Consider the following 19,733-nt stretch of genomic DNA (forward strand, 5'->3'; position numbering starts at 1 on the left):
GAGAAGGGGTCTAGGGTTATGATCCTTATCCGAGAAGACTTGAACGCCTGACCATTAGCTGTAATTACAAAGGTAGCACATTCTCCTTGGTTATTTTAAGACCCTGAGTATTGGTCCGGTCTAGGACTGAAACCCTCGACCTCCCCCACGGGCGGCGGTTAGCCGATATAACGCGCGTTCTGATTGGCTTATTCTAGGACATTATTCTCCCGTAAAGCCACGGGCCGATGATGATGGGCCAGCAAATACAATGTAAAAAGTAATCAAAAAACCATTGCTTTTTCTCAAAATTGTAGCAGCTGAAAACGATGAGGTACGAGGAAAACTCTGAAAAGGAATTTTACTGCCCTGACGAGCTACAATTTTTGGAGAACAGCGAACTCACGGAGTTAAATTAGTCAAATTACGAAGGAGTTGGTACCAAACAGGACGAAGGAAACAGCCAAACAGCTTTTTATGGTACTTTAAAAGCCATGTAATAAACTAGTTATTAACTCCGAACGTTCGGCCTTTTACGGGAAAATCTCAAACCTCGGCCTTGGCGTATTGACCTCGCCGATCGCTCAGTCAACGCGTCAAGGTTGGGCTGATAAGTTTCTTGCTCGGTTATTTTTCAGGGAGGAAGCTGTTCGCAGTCTATTTGTAAGAATTGTAACCTAAAATGCTAAAGAAGTTTAGCATACCAAGAATTTTAAGATAAAATAAATTATTATATTGTCCCGGCAGCCGAGAACGATCTTGATAGATTTTTGACGGAAAGCCTTATGCATCAGTCAATTCCAGCAGTGCCCATACCCTCCGGGCAACCGTGGGGCATTTGCTCAAGTTGTCAGTCCCGGGGGTGGGGCATCCGCAATTTTATCGCGGCCCGGGGGCTGGGCATTTGCGTACCCCGGGGCGACCCCCGGGCATTCGACACACGTGTTTTGGATAGTGCCATGGATGAGTTCATCGGGAAAGACGAGGCATTTGTCGAAAAATGGCTTGTCCGTCAGGGACTAGAGAAACTTGTTTTTAAAGTTATGTTTTCTCAGTTTTAGATATTTCTTCGTTACTTGTAAGCATATAAATATAAGCGACAAGATGAACTATATTTTGTTTATCACAAAACAATAACTGACACGAACACGACTATTTCGCATTTCGCATTCAAAACTGGCCTAGCATTTTTTAAATTCATGAAAGTGGAGTTAAAATACTTAAGGTTTGCGAATTCAAATGATGCGATCTTGAAGACAGATCTTGCGAGCTTAAAATGCAATGCATCATCATTTAAAATGTCTTGATTCTTCACAGAAAAAGTAGCCTGCGAATACAGGCGCCTATCATCGCTCGCGGCTGGGGGCACGTCCGCCGCAATCCCAGCTATCCTCTAGCAAACTGTTAAAAACAAATATAAAGAAATAAATATAATCAGAATCAACTAACACGTACTGTTGTCCTTGAAGTCTTACCGTTGCATTAAAATACTGAACAGTTGACCGTTTTATTCACTGATTAATTAAAAAACTGCGGAGGTGTTGGAAGGCGACGATCCCGGGGGCGGGGCATTTGCCCTCTTTCTTTGTCCCCACCCCGGGGCATTTAGACAGCTAATGTTTCCCCACCCCCGGGAATTTGCCCATTTTTTAAAAAAAATGCTAATGCCCGGGGGTTAGCCCGGGGGGGGGGGTGGGCACTGCTGGAATTGACTGATGCGTTACTCAATTCTCTGTTTCTTTAAAAATGCCAAACGATTCCAGAAGCCATTTTGGTTCTCTAGTTGACGAATTCCCCGAGCTTGAGTGTACTATAAAATCGCCATGTTCTCGACCCTAGAAAATTTATGGCCAGACCCAAACTCGGAAAGTAATGATTACACAAGTAGCTACAACTTGCCCGGCGACTCATATTTTCTGAAGACTGTTTGCGTCCATCTAAATGACGTACACTACGGTTGTGCTGACAACAACTGACCATTGTTGTGTCTTCAGAACGAGGCTGGACGCGAAATATTTGCCACGTTGCCGAGTGTGGAGTCGTTTAGATTTTACACGTATGGTGATCCACAACGGCGAAATTCTCCAATACAGGTACTACTTTTCCTTAATATTTCTGCCTTATTTCTGGTTTTATGAAACTAAGTTTTTGTAGAAGAAACGCAAAGCAAAGGTAGGTAACTTACTACAAATAGACCGGTGTGTAATTTATCAGCGATCTTCAGCTGTTTCGATCAGATGGGATTTCTCCAAGAAAATAGGTTTATGAACCAAATTTATTAGTGGTGCTTCAAAAGTGAAACTTAAGGTCTGCGTGTTTCAAGAATAGTTGTGTTAGTTCCTTCGGTTCTTATTTTTCGTAATGGGAAGATCCATGAGCTAGCGCTGGTTCTTTATCAATTGATGATCATGAGAAGCCGGTTTTAAAGACAACAATTTGAATATTTTTAGTACAACAACAGTTCAGCTTAACCCTCATAACACCGCTAATTTATGTTTGTTTTTTCTTAAGAACAGTCCCTCTTTTAAATGCGCAGCAGAGAACGTGCAACAAGAAATCCCTCGGTATTATTAGAACCTATGAGGGAAAGAGTTCTTATCAATCAAAATTGTTTTGTTCATGTGCGAATTTCCTCTGTCTGGACTAGGTTACAGTGGTTGACAGATATCAACGTATAGCATAGATCTTGTTAAATAATGCTGGAGCATTCTACATGTATACTTAAGCAGGTGACAGCTGCTCTGAACCTAGTTTTGTTTGTTTTGATTGTGCCAGAAATAACAATGGATGTACACAAAGGTGGAACCAAATAAGTGGAAACCTATTATGTTCAATCACTGTGTGACAGAACCAACAAAGTGGTTTTATTGTCGCCATCCCCAATCCCAGGTTTCAGTGTTGATAATCACAGTTACATAAATTTGCTCATTTAAGATCAAAATTGGAAATTTTGTTGACACATTGAAATGGCCATAGTCCATGTAACTTTAAGGAAAAATGAGATGTGCCTGGTTTCATATAAAAATATATCTGATGTTACTCAAACCTTCCTGATCACTGTTTTCTGTAGGTAAAATGAAAGTCAAGGAGGTGAACAGAACAGCAAACATTGCATGGAGTCCTGCTCCTCAGTATCCTGTCTATTTAGCAGCAGGAACAGCGGCTCAACAGCTTGATGCTACCTTCAGGTAGATATGCCAATTTCATGTTTTGCTCACTGAAATGGGCCAGTTCCCCCATGACAATGCTGTGCCAGGAATGATGGTACATGTAGTTGTATTCATCATGCATATGACATCTTCAAGACACTTTATACCATGAATCCCTGCTTGTGCATCTCATAGAGGGAATGGGGGACCGTTTGGACAGCTAATTTGGACCATTCTTTGTGTAATATAATGAACAGGTAGTATGGCCATATGCTGGTATAGTTTTGAAATAATGTTGGAGTGAAAGAATTTAGTCTCTGGTGATTATGGCATCCGTGGACTTTTTTTCATTCAATTTTTTCCAAACTAGCCTTATTTCCCAGTTGAGGATGGGGAAGATGATTCCCATAGCAGACAACATATACAGTCCTATTGCGTATACTTGGGACATTTAGTACATCCTGACAGCATTGTGAGAGTTAAGTGTTTTGCCCAAGAACACAATGCAATGTCTCCGGCCAGGGCTTCAACCCAGACCACTCAATCTGGAGTCAACCACACTAACCATGAGGCCACTGTGCTGATCGTTGAAGTTAACGAGAAGACCCTTGAAAAATCTTTGTTAAGTGAGCAAGCTGTAGCTCGGTGTTCAGTAGCATTTGTTGCATCCTGGTCTTGTTAAAGGTTGTCCAACTGGCCTTGTGCTCTAACAAGGATTTATTCAACTTCTTTTGCTTGCTCTCTTTTAGCACCAATGCTGCTCTTGAAATTTTCGCTCTTGATTTGTCAAGTGGTGATGCAGAGATGCCACTTGCAGGAACTGTGGCTTCAGAACACAGGTGGGTTATTCAACTTTTTAATTCCAACCTGAGTAATCAACTATGTGTAAAATTTTGTAGAATTATTAAAAATGTAATGATTTATCAGAAGAATCAGATTTATCGGAAGTGATCTAGAGTCAGAATCAGCAGTCAGTTTCAATACTATGTTGTTGTTGTTTTCTTCTTATCAACTGAAGGTTCCACAAACTGGTCTGGGGATCACATGGAATGGAGTCCTCCAGTTCGTCATCGGGACTTTTAATTGGTGGTAGTGATAATGGTGTTATTAGCATCTATGATGCAAGCAAGATTCTATCTGGAGATGTTGATGACTCAATGGTTTTTCAGTCTACTAAACATACAGGTAATCAAGCAATTGAAATAGGGGATAAAGATCGTGGCTGCCTGCTAGATTTACAGGTCCCTTACGAAACATATTTCTATGATTTTTGTTTTAGGACCGGTCCAAGCTTTGGACTTCAATCCCTTTAAATCAAGCTTGTTGGCATCAGGAGCTAGTGATTCTGAGATCTACATTTGGGATTTGACAAACCCTAGTAACCCTTTGACACCAGGAAGTAAAACTCTGCCACCTGATAACATCAGTTGTGTGTCATGGAACAGACAAGTGCAGCACATCTTGGCCTCAGCATCTCCCTGCGGCCGTTGTGTTGTTTGGGACTTAAGGAAGAATGAACCAATCATTAAAGTCAGTGATCAGAGTGCTACAGTAAGTAAAAGGGACCCATCAGACATACCTGCGCATGCGGTATACTGTAAGTTGTAGTTCATGAAAGGTGAAACTATGTGTTATTGTTGCAGATTCGATGTAAGGCTGTTGAATGGCATCCAGATGTAGCAACACAGATGGTGTTAGCCTCCGAAGATGACAGATACCCAGTAATTCAGGTGTGTAGCAATTAAGATTATTGCAGTAAAAGTGAACAGCTACCATTTTAGATGCAGTTAAATACATTTTAACTAAGTTAACCACAAAGAGATGCTAGCATTTGTCCAGCGCACAGAGGTATCCAGTGTTCGTGCATGCTAAGGATACACTATCAGGGTGGTGTGTAGCATGTCTTCAGTGCAGTGTAGGAGTATTTTATCTCGTCCTTTTTATGTTATTGTAATTAGTGATTTACATGTACTTTTATTTATTTAACAAAAAGCAACACTTTCCAAATTGCAATTCAATACAGTAAACAGTTGATGAATAGCCACTTTGTGGAGGTGCCACTGATAATTCCCTTGTATTTATTTGTTTTATTTATTTATAATTTGAATTTGAATTTTTATTGTTGATGGTCTTTTATTAAGAATAATACACAATGCATTTTGTAACCTACTGATCTTTCCTTTGAATTTGCAGATGTGGGACCTTAGGTTTGCCACATCTCCCATGAAAGTGCTGGAAGGCCATCAGAGGTAGGTCCTAACATGTGTAAGTTTAGTTTTTTGATTTATTAAACTTTTAAAAATCTAAACATATGAAATTAATTTTTTAACGCTGTCTTGTTTATGATTTTAGGGGAATCCTGTCAATAGCCTGGTGTCCTCAGGATCCCGACTTACTTATGAGTTGTGCCAAGGTAAAGTACATTCTGACTTTGCACATGTACAATCCTTCACCTTATTACTTGAATACTGCTGTCAGCGGTACTTTTTATCCTGACCAGTCTTCAGGTTATTAACTTTTGTGCTACTGTGCCTCCTGTCTTTGTCTAGGTACTGTATTAAAGGACATTATTACAATTTACCTTGAACATTTCAAGGTGTCAGAAGTAATTTCATGCCCTGATCAGACACTTTGCTTTGCATGTGGAAATATAATGTTTATTTAAGTGCTTATTTTAGTGGGTCTTTCTTAGGACAATCGCATTCTGTGTTGGAATCCAAATGTGCAAGAAGCAGGAGGAGAGGTAATCATTGATGTTCATGTTCGTAAATCAAAGAGCATTAAAGCTTTGAAAGTGACACTGATTGTGTCCTTTTATGTCTTACTTGTTTAATGAATTAGCCAAAATCTGATATAAATAGTAATATTTGGAGGCAGTGGACTGGAAGTCTACAGCTGAACCTTTGATACTTAATACCATGTGTGCTGTGTGTACACATTCCTTATTTCTAGTGCTACCATCAAGTTTCTTTAATTGATTTTACGGTGGACTGTACCAAGTATGTGCATGTATTGGTGCTTGGGCTGTGTTTAGTTGCTAATATCTGAGCCTTACCAAACATCTAGTGGACATGGTGATTCAATGGACCCTGAATGTTGTTTTGCCACAGATTGTTTATGAGCTACCGACCACAGCTCAGTGGAGTTTTGACGTAGCCTGGTGTCCCAGGAACCCTGCAGTGGTGTGTACCTCATCATTTGATGGGCACGTCAGTGTGTTTTCTCTTATGGGAGGAGGTGCTTCTGGCCAAGATTTCCATCAACAAAAAGTAAGTGCCTTAGAGCTTCAATCAGAGCAAGTACAGTTGTTATGGGTAAAATGATGTTTATTGCATATATCCGTATCATGGCAGTATTTTGAACAACAAGTGGTTTTACCACATGATGTTGTTGCATGTTCATTTAGGAGAACGTGTACATGTGTATACATGTACAGAAAGACTAGAAAATGTTTTTTTTTAAAATATATTTGGTTTGAATTCTCCAGGATAATGTTTAGAGACCCTCAGTGACCTTCCCCTTACTCTCATTTTCTTGTTGATATTCATCAGTGCAAATTAGAGTTAACATTAACTGATTAATTTGATCTCTTTTTGTATAATAACTACCATCCTTCACTTACTTGTTCTGAAATGGAGATTCTGTGAATGTATAAATTAAACTTGTCTTCTTTTTCTGCAGGTGATGAGTGCATTTGATGCAGACGACCCATTCACTTCTCAGATCCATCAAGCACAGCAGCAACAGCAGCAGCAGCAGCAGCAGCAACAACAGAGAGCAGCTAGTGCCCCCTTAAAGAAGCCTCCCAAGTGGCTGCGCAGGCCATGTGGAGCAAAATTTGCAGTAAGTTTGAATGACTAGGCATGCTGTCAGAAATTATGCGGAGTATCGTTATCATTTGTTGCTTTTGTTGTAGCTTTGTTTTAATTATAAGCAATGTGATATGAGAAAGTGTTAAGTGACAGACAACGCGTGGGAATCTGATAGCCTTGAACTTTGGAACCTTTTAATTGAAACCCAAACCGAATGATTGACAGTGATAGGAGAGACAAGAGAACAGGGGAATAAATAGAAAGGGACTTTAGTAATCTTGAGCTTGAGAGAGAGATCTCCAGTGATCAATAAAGTAGAAGTCAGGATTTCGTGTGAGTGTGTTGGTGGTTCAATCTTGGAGGCAATTCCCAACAATGCATTAATAGCTCATGGAATATGTGTATGGTTAAGATGATTTCTGCAGAACATTTGAGCAATAATGGCAAAAATAAAGTTACCAAAAAAACCTGCGATAGACTAGCATCCCATCCAGGGGGAGTAGAAATACACCTAGTCGCTTCATGTTACTGAAACCGGGATAAGCTCCAGCCTGGTCAGCCACTTGGCTCACATGCAGACTTTACTTACCATTACGACAATGTGAAAGCTACAGTGTACATGTATACAGGATAACTTTGCAGAAAAGTTTCATGGTTGTTGTTTTTAAACTTTGAGCAATTTTTCTTATTTCCAGTTTGGTGGAAAGCTGATATCATTTGGACATACAAAGGAATCTCCAATCAGTCAGGTTTGTTCAAAGTTCTCTGTTGTCTATTGAGTACCAGGTTTGAACTTAACATTGGTTTAATTCTCCTGAGTGATAAATTGTAAAAATGTAGTGAGACAGTGGCAATATATATTATTGATTAATGTAGACAACTAAGTCGAGTTGTAAGGTAAGGCATGTTTTACACTGCTTTGATTTGACCTTGATTATTCATTGCTATAAATCTGGGCTAGCAGATGGCCATTAATGGCTAAGAGATGTATCCTGGAATACTAAGACAAAGAAATATTTCACTCTACTGATGTATACAACATGAATCTCAGAACTGGGAGAAAAGATATTGTTAGATATATTTGCATTCTGCTCAATATCTCTGCTGTTGACTGAAAATGTTATAAATTTATTTAATTTCTTTAGGTGAACATCAGTCAGGTTACAACAGAACAGGAACTTGTGAACAGGTCGTATGAGTTAGAAGGAGCCTTGGCTTCAGGAAGTTTTATCCAGTACTGTAATTCTAAAGTGGAGAGCAGTACACAAGAATTGGAGAGAACACTTTGGAGTTTCTTGAAGGTGATCATTTAGATTTTACGTGTACATGTAGGTTGTTTCTAGCTTGAAAGTTTTTGTTATCTGTTGCATGTACGATATAAATCTTATAACTTGCTGACTGTACTAGTTTTTGAAATGCGATTTGTTTGTCACTCTTTCTTTCATTCTTTGTTGATACAGATTAACTTTGAGAGAGAACCTAGGCGACATTTCTTAACTCTTCTTGGATATGATCCAATGGAACTATCTAAAAAGGTGAGTACATGCTCACAGGCAAAATCTTTATTCGGGCTTTTTTAGTCCTGTGGTTTTGTTGGGAAAAGTCCTCAAAAGGGTAGACTAGCTATTTATCTAAGGTATTGTTTGTAGCAAAGAGTTTAGTGAGTCTGATGTGATTTTGCTTGGTCAGGTTGCATCTTCGCACACTTCTTCAGCTTCAAGCAGTAGCCAAGGAGGTGTCAATGCCGAAGAATTGGTTAAAAAAATGAAGCTCTTGACATCAGGGGTAAGAGAATTCACTTGACATCTGATAAGTAGCTCTCATTACAAATTTAGAGTGGCTTTCAATGAGTGTCAAAAGTAATTAGGTAATTAGTTTGGTGTTGGTTTTGGATTTACTACAGTTTGAGTATGGCTGAGTAGTCTAACTGGCTTTATCAATACATTATCTAGCAAACATGTAATGAAAACATTAAAGACCATGATGTAGTGTGTATTGTCTTTATGTAAGCCAACCAGTATTGTAGTCCTGTTCTCTGTGCTTAATTAAGCTACATTGTCTTACATTGTGTTATAGGATGCAAGTGGGAAGTCAGGGGAAGGTGTCTTTTCGAGTGGAGCAAGTACACCCTCAGTAGCTGAATCTAAGGTATGTTAATTCATGTTTGTATAATCATACTTATTTCATTGTAAAGTAAGTAGGCAGTGTAGCACTGCCATAAACTTGAATGATTTAGGAGACATTGTAATACATGCAAGTTACACAGTGGGATTTTAAAAACAAAGCTAAGTCGGGCTGGACTGGTACGAGTTCCTTTGTTTTGGAAGTCCCACTGTGCAACTTGTGTCCCAGCATAGTTAATTCCGTACTACGTGGCCAGATCGTGCAAAGGGCCTATTTAGATTCAGTCTCGTTGGCCTGGTAGCCTTAAGAAAAAGCAGTTTTGCTGGGCTGACAGATTTTTATCCACTCTGATTTATAGGTTAAGACGAAGTCCGATAGAAAATCGAGCAATTTCAGTTATTAGTAGACAAAAATCTGGTACCAGAATAATTTTAAGTATGTTACAGTCCTTTTTACATTTTCTTAAAGCTAAAGAATGATATAAATAGTTGCCTGAAATAACACTGAGAACAATTTCCCATGGGAACGAGAGAAAACAAATGTCAAAGTTCAGAGAAATTGTGCAAATGCAGATAAAATTTCATCCTCCATTTCATTTCACCAGTACTTTCAAGTGTTTTGTACAAAGTTCAAAATTTGTTTTCGACATTTGGTGTAGCTAGAAGTGATTTTTTTGAGAAGATATTTAACACAGTCGTACAGAAGTTTGCAATACGATGTAAATAATCTTGGTACTAGGTTTTTGTCCACTTGTTACTCGAACTTCTGGTGGATTCCATCTTAATTAAATTTTTAGGGGAAATTTTCTTCTTTGACATATTTGTTTTACTGGCATTGCCTTTTGTTTCAGACTCCTTTGTCAGATGCTGGTAGCCTCAGTGAGGGCGCTGCAGCCTTTGAAGTCATTGCAGCTGGAGGGCCTTTATCTATTGACACAGGGAGTGATCTAGGTCAGTTATGCTGGAGGACTGCATTCCGTGCCAGTTGCATGCTTTTGCTCTTAGCTCTGATTGGTTTGATCTGTCATGTCTATTTGTTGTGATTGTCCTGATGTATGATACAGTAAGTGCTGGCTTTGAAATGTTTGACAAATTTTTGTTGCTGTTTACTTATATATATATAAATGTTTAGGTCTTGGTGAACCTGTGAAACCACACTTGCCTTTCAACATACCCACAGATGATGGTAAGTCTATATTGCAGTTTTAAAGTATGCCGATAATCTTTTGACTTCTTGATTTAGCTGCTCTACAGTGTAATTTACATTTTTATTTTCCTTGCAGATACTGATGGTCTCATCACACAAGCCCTGCTAACTGGCAATTTTGAAGCAGCAGTAGATGTTTGTCTTCATGCTGATAGAATGGTATGTGATTGTTGTGCATTATTGCTTGCATATGTTACAATTGAGCTTGGATTATTTCCTGGAAAAGGAAAGCAGTCTGTAAATCTGTAACATAGCAACCTTATTTCATGCTTGTGACCTTTAACTGTAGTTGGCAAACAGCTGAAACAAACAAGCAAACAGATAGTTAATGTGGTGTTCTACCCTCTATATCCACTGGCGTGTACAGTAGAACCTTGCATTCTATGACTCGGTTATCTTGAATTCCCTGCTCTCTTCAATTCAGATTATTTTCTCTTACATCCATTTTTCAGTTGTGTACTATTAACTATCTGAACCCTGCCATCTCAAACTTTATTAATTTTTTTTATTTCCCTTGAGAGTTTGATACAGCTGTTCTTGCACTTTATTTCCTAAGAATTTTATGTGAGAATTAACACTACTTTATTTTCTTTCCAAGGCTGATGCTTTCCTTCTTGCTATTGCTGGTGGTCCAGATCTCTTGGCAAGAATACAGACAAGATACTTTGAGAAGAGCAAGAGTAATGTGGCAAGGGTGTGTTTACATCATAATTATTGTGATTATTACTTGTAATGTAAAGTTACACTTGATCTTAATCTCTTGTGCTCTCTCTCACTCTCTCGTGTCTCTAGCCCGACAAACTTGGAAATCTCTTATTGTGTGTGCTTTCCATCTCTTTTAAAAGAGATATCTTGTTACTCCATCTAATGATCCCAGGCCACAACTTCATGCACTTTCGATCTGGATAGGTACATGTCAAGTCTGCATTTGAGCCTAGTGTTTCATCAGGCTGAGACAAGGTTATCTCTGGTTTCCATACTGTGAAGTGATAAGGTGTATTTCTGCTTTCTCTGGATGGGATACTAGTCCATTGTAGGGTTATCCTCAGCATTAAATTCACTGGTACTCATTTATACACCTGGGTGGAGTGAGGCACTGTAAGTCAGAGTCATAAAAAGTGCTTGCTCCAGAGCCCAACACACTGTCCTCTTATCCCAGGCTACAATATACATGTATGTACATGTTTTTCCTTGTTCCCTCTTCATGCTGTATTTTTTTTCCTCAGTCATTTAAAAGACCAAATCTGGTTTTTACATGTGGCCATTTTGCATTTGTTTGTGTCGTAGTAATTGTAATAACTTTCTAATGCTTTATTAAAGTTTGAAAGAAAATTTTGTTTTATTTTTCAAGCTCATGTCAGTTGTAGTGAATCGCGACTGGCGTGACATTGTTGAAAGCTGTGTCCTGGAGAACTGGAGGGAAGCCCTTGCGGCACTGGTGACATATGCCAAGGCAGAAGAGTTCACTGCCCTGTGTGATCTACTGGGGCAGAGGCTTGAGCAGGAAGGTGATGAACATTGTTCTAATGCCATGGTTTGCTACATCTGTGCTGGAAATGTCGAGAAGTTTGTATCCTGTTGGTGAGTAGCTAGCAGTGTTTATTTCCTTCTTTCACTTTCAGATTCTGCCCATTTTTGCCACTGAAACTAAGGATGTACATAGCATACAGTATTTAGAAAATAGTTTATGTGCTGTCACTGGACTACACAGTGGAAAACCTAGTTACCATTGATTGCATAACTTAACAAAACCAAACAGCCTCGGTTTTGATTAGAAAATTTTAGCAGGAGAGAGCGGCATAAATTTAAAGTAAGTAAATTTATGTTTTTTTGTTGCTAGGTCTAGGAACATGCCAGCTGAGCCCTCACCTCTGGCCCTGCAAGTAAGGTCAACTTTATGTGTTACTCAAAAAGATAACTACATGTACCTTTCAATTCTTGTGGTTTGCCATTGCTGGTTTAAGTGCTTGTACCTAAACATTTCCGTTTTTTTTTTCTTGTGGTAAATTTAGTTTAACATGTTAACTTTCTTTGTAGGAACTGGTTGAAAAAGTAATGATCCTAAAGAAGGCTGTAGAAAGGGAACGTCGACTGCTGATTGATAGTGGTTCATCTGTTTTGGCTGAAAAACTCAGGTAGGTGACATACTTTCTATTTGCACCTGCACTGCAGGCTTCCATTTCAAAGGCAAGGTGATATGAGCCGCACCAAATCATTAGACATTTTCTATGAGTTTATTGTGTTAGGTTGACAATGTTTTACACAGGACTGCTCTCTTATCTTGAACACTGCTTTAAAGGGTTTTGTGTGTGGCAAAACGAGGTTTGGAAAACAAACAGAATAATATCAAAAGATGTCAACATTTTATCAGAGGGTCTTACTGTAGCAAGATGTTGCCACTACCAGTGAACATTGTTGTATTGCATTATGCTATTGTGTGATTGATTTTAAAACTGTGGATGTCTTGTTTACAGTAAATATGCAGAGATTTTGGCAGCTCAGGGCTGTTTGGACACTGCTATGGGATACTTGATGGCTGTGAATGACCAGGTAAGACCAACTCTTGTTTTTTTTTATCTTGTACTGCATAGCCAGGTCCAGAGTTACTACTTAAATTTCCTGGAAATGCATTTCCTTCAATTTCCCATTGAAAAATTCAAACTTGTTTATTATAAACAAACTTTTTCATAATTTTTATAACTTTTCTATTCTTTCGCAGTTTTACAACTATTGTAAAACTGTGAAAGCATTCTTTTTCATTTTTTTTTTTCCTTTTAGTGAAAAGTAAACAGTCTTTTTTGTGATCTTTTGCAGGCAAGTCTTGGAGTTCTCAAGGATCGCCTGTACAATGCACAGTTTCCAAGCCATGTTGCATCTGCTACAGCTCCACCACCATTCCCATTCCAAAGGATTGATGTTCAAGCTGAACCTCTTCCTCAGGCTCAAACTCAAACTCAGGTTAGAAAAAAAGGAGGAAGAGAACAAATAGATGAGTAAAGAATAGGTGTCCATGCATATGTGTATTGTACAGATAATCCAGTGAGTTAATGATCTTATGGGAAATTCACTGCTAAGATTGCTGCTGTTCAAAAATTAGGAGGGGGAAGGGAAAATCAGTAATTTTGTGATGCAGGTTATTGAAAAACAAACAGTAAAGAACTGCTTAGTGGCTTTAAATTGAATGGTCACACTATGGGGTTTCATCCATAGACTTAAAGTGTAGTAAAAAGTACCATATGATAGTACTGTTCAGTAGCTTTAATTGAATGGTTACACTAGGGGCTTATTAACAGACATGAAAGTTAGAACCACATTAACTGACTCAGGCTTAGACTAACAGGCGGCCAGAAAGTATGCAATAGCTGTTATTGCACTTATCAGCAGTTTGACACACAAACGAGGCAAAAGGGTCAATTCTGCATTGTATTGACCCTTTCGCCTCGTTTGCATGCCTTTTAAAACAAAAGAATGTTTGACCACAGACTCGACCGCAATAACAGCTGTTATTTCTGAAGAATAAAAGTGATGAAAACTTTTAGAAAAGGGATTGCATTAACAACCTTTAAAGTTCATCGTCATTTTACTTCTAGGCAATAATGAATTCTTGTATGTTAATTATGAGTTGTTTCCTTGCGTCTTAGTTTCAACAACAGCCAGGCTATGGTGTCCCTTCACAACAACAGCAACCACAGCAAACACACTACCAGCCACATCAAAGACCGCAGCCTTCCCCAACAGCACCCAGTCCTGCTTATCAACCCTCTATACCTCCACCTCAAACACAGTTCTACAACCCAGCGGCTTACCAGCCACAGGCACCCCAACCATCACCCCTCTCTCAGCTGTCTTTCAATCAGGCAGCTCCTACCCAGACATCTTACTACAGTGGCCCATCACAGCCATCACCTACTGCTAACCAGCCTTCGTGGTCCCAACCTCCCCCAGTGTCAATGTATCAACCTCAGCCCTCCAACACTGTACCAACACAGGTATCAGCTCCTGGACAGTATGGTGCTCATATGCAGATGAAAGGGCAGCAGCCTGTAGTGCAGATTTTTAATCCAGGAAGTTCGGTCACTCCTGGGGCACCTTATTCTGGTTCTTCTCCTACTGGGGCTCCTTCAGTTGGGCCTCCACCACCAGGACCTGCAGCACCCCCTCCATCAGGCCCTCCACCAACTGGTATGACAGACAGCTGATTGTATTTTCCTCTTGTGAATCATTGTGTGTTTAGATAATGGAAATGATCCTGTTTTTGAGTTGAGTAAACTAGCTATATACTGGTTATACAATGCTTTCATGTGGTATACCATGGAATATCCTGCAAGTCACCTGTATTAGTCACTTGTACAAGTGACAAGTGGGATACTCCACGACAGAACATTGCATAACTATTTTATACCATGCCATAGAAAATACAGTGGTCAACACAATCAATGTGACATACACACAGCACATGATGGGAAGGTTTGATGTAATACTAACATGGAATATACAACAGCTTTCCTGTGTTCTGATTGGCTCTATTTTCTATGGCATGGTATAAAGTGCAGTATTAAATGGAGCTTACAATTTGCTTGTGACCTTTTATTTTGCAGAACCACCACCACTCACAGGTGCCTGGAAGGACACTCACATGATGAGAGGCAAGAAACAGCAGGTTAGACATCTTAGTGATGGTTCATTATTATTAACATACCACTGACCAGATTTCGTTATCTTGGTTCCTGCTCTTCTTAAAGGCTGGAAAAATGAATAAATTGTTAGAGGCTGGAAAATGATAACAGAAACAAGAGCAACATTTATTTATACCAGAGAGAGAAAAAGAAAAGAAGAGAGGGAAAAATGCAATTGTTTTGAACGTGAACAATATTGTATTAGCTGCTTACTATAACCATGAGGCTGAAAATGTCAATTACATCTCATACCATTGTGCTTGTGCACAACTTTCCTTGAGTATTTGCCATAAGGTGTGTTTTTCTTGACCAAATGCTCTGATGTCTTTCTCACACAAGTAGTACCCGAGTAAACAACTTACAGCTGACCATAAGAGATTGTTTTAAAGACTAATTTGACTTGATTATCTCTCAATGTGATATTCCTTGTTAATGAGACATAATAAATTTATAAGACGTTGATTTGTTTGCAGACTCCAGCTTTCACCCCTCCAGCTCCTATCACTGCTCCACTGTTTGGAGCAGGAGACCAGCAGCAGCCACAGCAACACCAACAACAGCAACCTTGTCCAGTTGGTAGGTACTTGTGTGTTATGTACTGTCTCTAATAAGCACTCGTATTATATGGCTAGCTCCGTGAGCGGGCAAGATGAATCAAATCCTGCACTGTGATTGGCTACCCGAGCGGGCAAGATGGAGCTATCTTGCCCGCTTGGGACTTATCCGCCGCGTCTCGCAAGAAAAATATCCCCAAAAGCCATATGATAAATCCTTTATTAACCAAGCTTGGTCGATCTAGATGGATGGATATTGGCCTCGTTCTTTTTTTTTTGCGAGTTTATGGACTGAGACGGAGTCGAGGTCCATAAACTCGCAGAAAAAAGAACTTGACCAATATCCATCCATCTTGACCTCATACCTGGTCAATAACCGATATATATCAAATAGGCGCCCTGTCTTGAGTTACAGTAACAAACGATAATTACTGCATGGGCGCTAAGTTGAATTATACTTGTGCGTGCCTTGTGTCACATATATGGTATTCGGTTGTCTCTTCCAGGAATGCCGCAAGGTGTACCCCCTGTACCAGGCGTGCCTCCTATGATGCCTCCGGGGGGTGGTCCACCAGGCGCACCTCCAAGTTATGGGGATGCTACTCCTCAGCAACGTGCTCAGGTACATGATGACTCCCCCCCGCCATCACCGCATGCCACCTTGCCACATCCATATCATGTAATAACTGCACAGGTAAACTGCACGCTTTAACACCTTAAACACGCCGTAAAACATTGAAATTTTAACTGGTAAAAACTTCCACAAGCTGAAATGCACTTTAGAGATTTAATTCTTCCCATCGTTATGTTGCTAATGATGTAAACATAAAAATGTTATGCTTGTTTATTGACTGACCGCACCTAACAACCTAAATTCGCTACCGTTTAAGTTTCCTTTGCCATTTAGCTTTTTGTAAACGTTTTAATTGTCCCTTTGCAGTGCAACCATTTCTTAGCGGCCAGATCATTGTCATAAAAGAATAAAATAACAACTGTTAAGCCTAAATATGTTGTCGGTTATTGTTTCAACTGTATCGTGTAGAGCATAATGTTCAAAAAGAAAATCGTAACTGAAGCATACCGTAACAGGACAGCGAGTCTTCTAAACTGACTCATAAAACGTTTTAGGCTGGTGGTTGTGTCCTTATAAGAAAACTTTTGCTTCTCATTTTGAACTACATGTACTCTCAACTTTTCAATCAAATTTCGTCAGTGACTTCTTTTTTTAACAATGTTATAACAAACTGTAAATGACTATTCTTCTCGTACGATCATCTTGAACAGCTTAATGTAACTATAGTTGTTTAAAACTGTAATGAACAGTTAAAACAAAGCCGTATTTGTTTTTTCATCCACATGTCAATTTCATCACTCAATCTCATCCCATCCACACTCTTACATCATGTAAAAATTTCAATCCGCCTAATATTTAATTATGGTGTGATTCCAAAACAAGTTGAGTAGTTTTCCAGTAACTTTGCCAGCAAAGAGAAGGCGTTGTAACTAGAACAAAAGAAGATTCACAGCACGTTCTCAGTTTACATGTCGTGGATTTATTGTTACTGCAAGTTTTTGTGTGCCTCAGTCAGGTTTTGGGCTGCAGTAAGCGTATCGCACATGTTCGCTTTGCGTGACAGCATCGTGTGACAACATGGCGTGATTTTCAATGTTTTCAGCGCGAACCTCATATCAGCGTGATGTAAAATATATGATTGGTCCATTTTGTTTAGGAGCCACCTCCTCCAGTCATGAAAGGCCCCATCCCATCTGAGCACCTGGTACTTCAAGAAACTTTCAATGGGTTGGCTGAGAGGTGTAAAAACACTGCCAATAATCCGGTGAGTAGTAACCGCGTTACTTCAATCATTCTGCGGTGCGCGTTTTTGTCTACACTAGATACTGGAACTATGAAGTCGACGCTGTAACATGTGCAAGGAACAGGTTTTTATTTTGGATATCGAAAAAAGGGGTTGTCATGGAAAGTAGAAGCACAGAGAAACAGAAGTGACTGAGAAACAAATCGACACATCTTTCATTTATATGCGTGCTATTGCTCAGGGCGCACTAGCTTCCTGTACATGTTGCAACTTAAAATCATATTTTACGTGTATGTGAGGCGAGTCCGCCCTAACTTAAAATTAAACTGGAAGTCATTAATTCAATGATTTTCTTGGATCCGCTCCTGGCGTCAAGTGTTTGCCAGCTACACCATGATATTTTGCCTTTGGGTGAACATGTAATCAAAGGTGTAGTCAGTAGTGCTGGTGTCCTCTAATAACCCTTCTTTGCTTACCCATTCAATTTTTTTGTTGTCTTCAGCATACAAAGCGTAAATTGGACGATGTCTCGAAGCGACTGGAAGCACTTTATGACAAACTCAGAGATCAAAAGGTAAGGGAAAATATGCGCAACCTTTAGTGCCAGACTTCTGAAAGCCTCGTGGATAAATGTATGTCATACTTTTGCTTATGATGTTGTTTTTCACTTTGGTAGTATTGTTTGCCAGGCCCTTACAGTCATGCAGTATGTTACGTTTGTGGTATTTCGTGGTATTTCGACAAAATACTACGAAAGTTTTTCATTGCTGTTCATTCTCTTTGTGTATCGTCAATCTGACGTTGCAGTTAACGTTATTACAAGGTTTCTTCTTTTGTCGTTGCAGATGTCAAATCCCATTTTAGAGGGCCTTCATGAAATAGCGCAGGGTGAGTTTATTTATTGTGATCACTGAAGCTGATAAGAATAGCGCTACATTCGTTGTTCTACAAAAGTCCAAACAGCAGAAGTTGTCACTTTGTTTTGCTCGTAATGCAAGCTGGCTGTTTGAGTTTTTAGTAAGTAAAGTTAGTAAGTAAAGTAAAAGCTTTATTAATGTGTCAATGTATTTAGTTTTCACAACTAATTGGGGACGCAAAAAAAGTTCGTTGTTTCAATCAGTTTTTCTTGTTTATTTTCTCAGCATGTCAAGGATCAGATTATCCTCGTGGCCTGATGGCTCACACTAGGCTTATATCCAGCGGTAGTTTCTCGGAGATTAGCACGTTTATGCCAGGACTCAAGTCTCTGATGCAAATTGCCACTCAGTTGCGGGTCTGATGATGGTAGCTGTTTAGCTGCCGAGAAGAAACTGTTTTGACACCAAGGACATTTTATGGAAGAGTTGGCGCACTTGCCTGATCTTGGCATGTTTGAGACTGAAGTTGCCTTCAACTGGACGTTGTGTCGTCTGTGTTGAAGTAGTTTTAAAATTATTTTTTCAATTCCCACAGCCCTGTTTCGGGGTTTTTGATTCGAGGATGTGAACAGGAAGGAAGAAGCTTGCGATGGCAGGCAATTATTTGGTTTGTCGTGACCAATAATCAGTCAAACGAGAGAACTGAGAAATGTTTTAACCTTGACCTCTGGTCTGTGAAACGGGCCATGAGAATGAACCAACACTTGAAATTATAAGAATATTTTCACTTTTTTCTGGCACGGTCAATCGTGTTATGCATCGAGGGAGTTTGTAACCTGATTTGACAAAGAAAAAGATCTAGTTGTAATACTGTTTCGTTGATAACATCGACCATGAGTGAGGCCGTGTAAGATTTGACGAAGAAAACCGAAAAAAAAAAGACACATGATCTTACACTTGTTGCGAAAATTGTTCGAAGGAAGAGCACGGATTGTTTTTCGAAACAGCAACAACAACAACCTTTATTGTACTCGTTCTTGTAAATTAAAGCACTTCTTGAGAGCGGCTGGTCATAAAGCCAAGAAGTATTTCCTATTCTCTTTTTCCAGACAGACGTTGTTCGAAAAACTGCGCGCTCAATCAGTTACAGAGACTGGAAATAAACGATGCTCGTTCTCCGATCCTCTCATTCACTAAACTGCGATCATGTTTTTTTTTTCCCGGGGGAAAGGGGAAGACTCGTGAAGTAAAAGCAGCAGGCATTCTTGTTTTGTCCTTCACCCCCTAAAAAAAGAAAAAAGAAAAAAAAGAAAGAACGCCTGATCGCTGGTTACACTGTACTCATTCACTTATTACCATTTTTGTTGCCATGCTGAATTTGTTTCCTGTGTGTGTATTCATTCTGGAAAAGAATACACTTATTTACCTTTACGAGGAGGCTGTGGTACGTTGTGAGTCTGCGTCACTCGAGAATCTGTACGTGAATAAGCTTTTGGCGGTCAATCGGCAGAAGACTGATGTATATTAGCAGGAAGATGCAGTGAGAAAAGTTGTGTTTG

The 19,733-nt window shown here is 39.5% G+C and overlaps 1 protein-coding gene across 2 annotated transcripts; it reads left to right on the plus strand.

Moving 5' to 3' along the window:
- The first annotated feature begins 1,079 nt into the window (after positions 1–1,079).
- On the plus strand, positions 1,080–19,372 carry LOC145479663 (protein transport protein Sec31A-like). 2 transcript variants are annotated; one of them, XM_081458079.1, is made up of 33 exons: positions 1,080–2,072; positions 3,050–3,167; positions 3,878–3,967; positions 4,147–4,313; positions 4,408–4,679; positions 4,772–4,858; positions 5,322–5,377; positions 5,481–5,541; positions 5,821–5,871; positions 6,239–6,397; positions 6,810–6,971; positions 7,636–7,689; positions 8,086–8,241; positions 8,401–8,475; positions 8,630–8,725; positions 9,017–9,088; positions 9,915–10,014; positions 10,196–10,249; positions 10,347–10,429; positions 10,869–10,964; positions 11,622–11,851; positions 12,111–12,153; positions 12,308–12,405; positions 12,745–12,820; positions 13,085–13,228; positions 13,912–14,452; positions 14,869–14,930; positions 15,420–15,522; positions 16,007–16,194; positions 17,231–17,338; positions 17,820–17,891; positions 18,163–18,205; positions 18,460–19,372. In XM_081458079.1, the coding sequence occupies exons 2-33, from the start codon at positions 3,055–3,057 to the stop codon at positions 18,594–18,596; spliced, it is 3,849 nt and encodes a 1,282-aa protein (XP_081314205.1). In that variant the 5' UTR covers positions 1,080–2,072; positions 3,050–3,054; the 3' UTR covers positions 18,597–19,372. The 2 variants fall into 2 exon arrangements, with proteins under 2 accessions (XP_081314205.1, XP_081314206.1); XM_081458080.1 differs by having other exon boundaries at positions 1,081–2,072; positions 16,007–16,122.
- The last annotated feature ends 361 nt before the right edge of the window (positions 19,373–19,733 follow it).

This window comes from Orbicella franksi, chromosome 2 (genome assembly GCF_964199315.1).
Source record: "Orbicella franksi chromosome 2, jaOrbFran1.1, whole genome shotgun sequence".
NCBI lineage: Eukaryota > Metazoa > Cnidaria > Anthozoa > Scleractinia > Merulinidae > Orbicella > Orbicella franksi.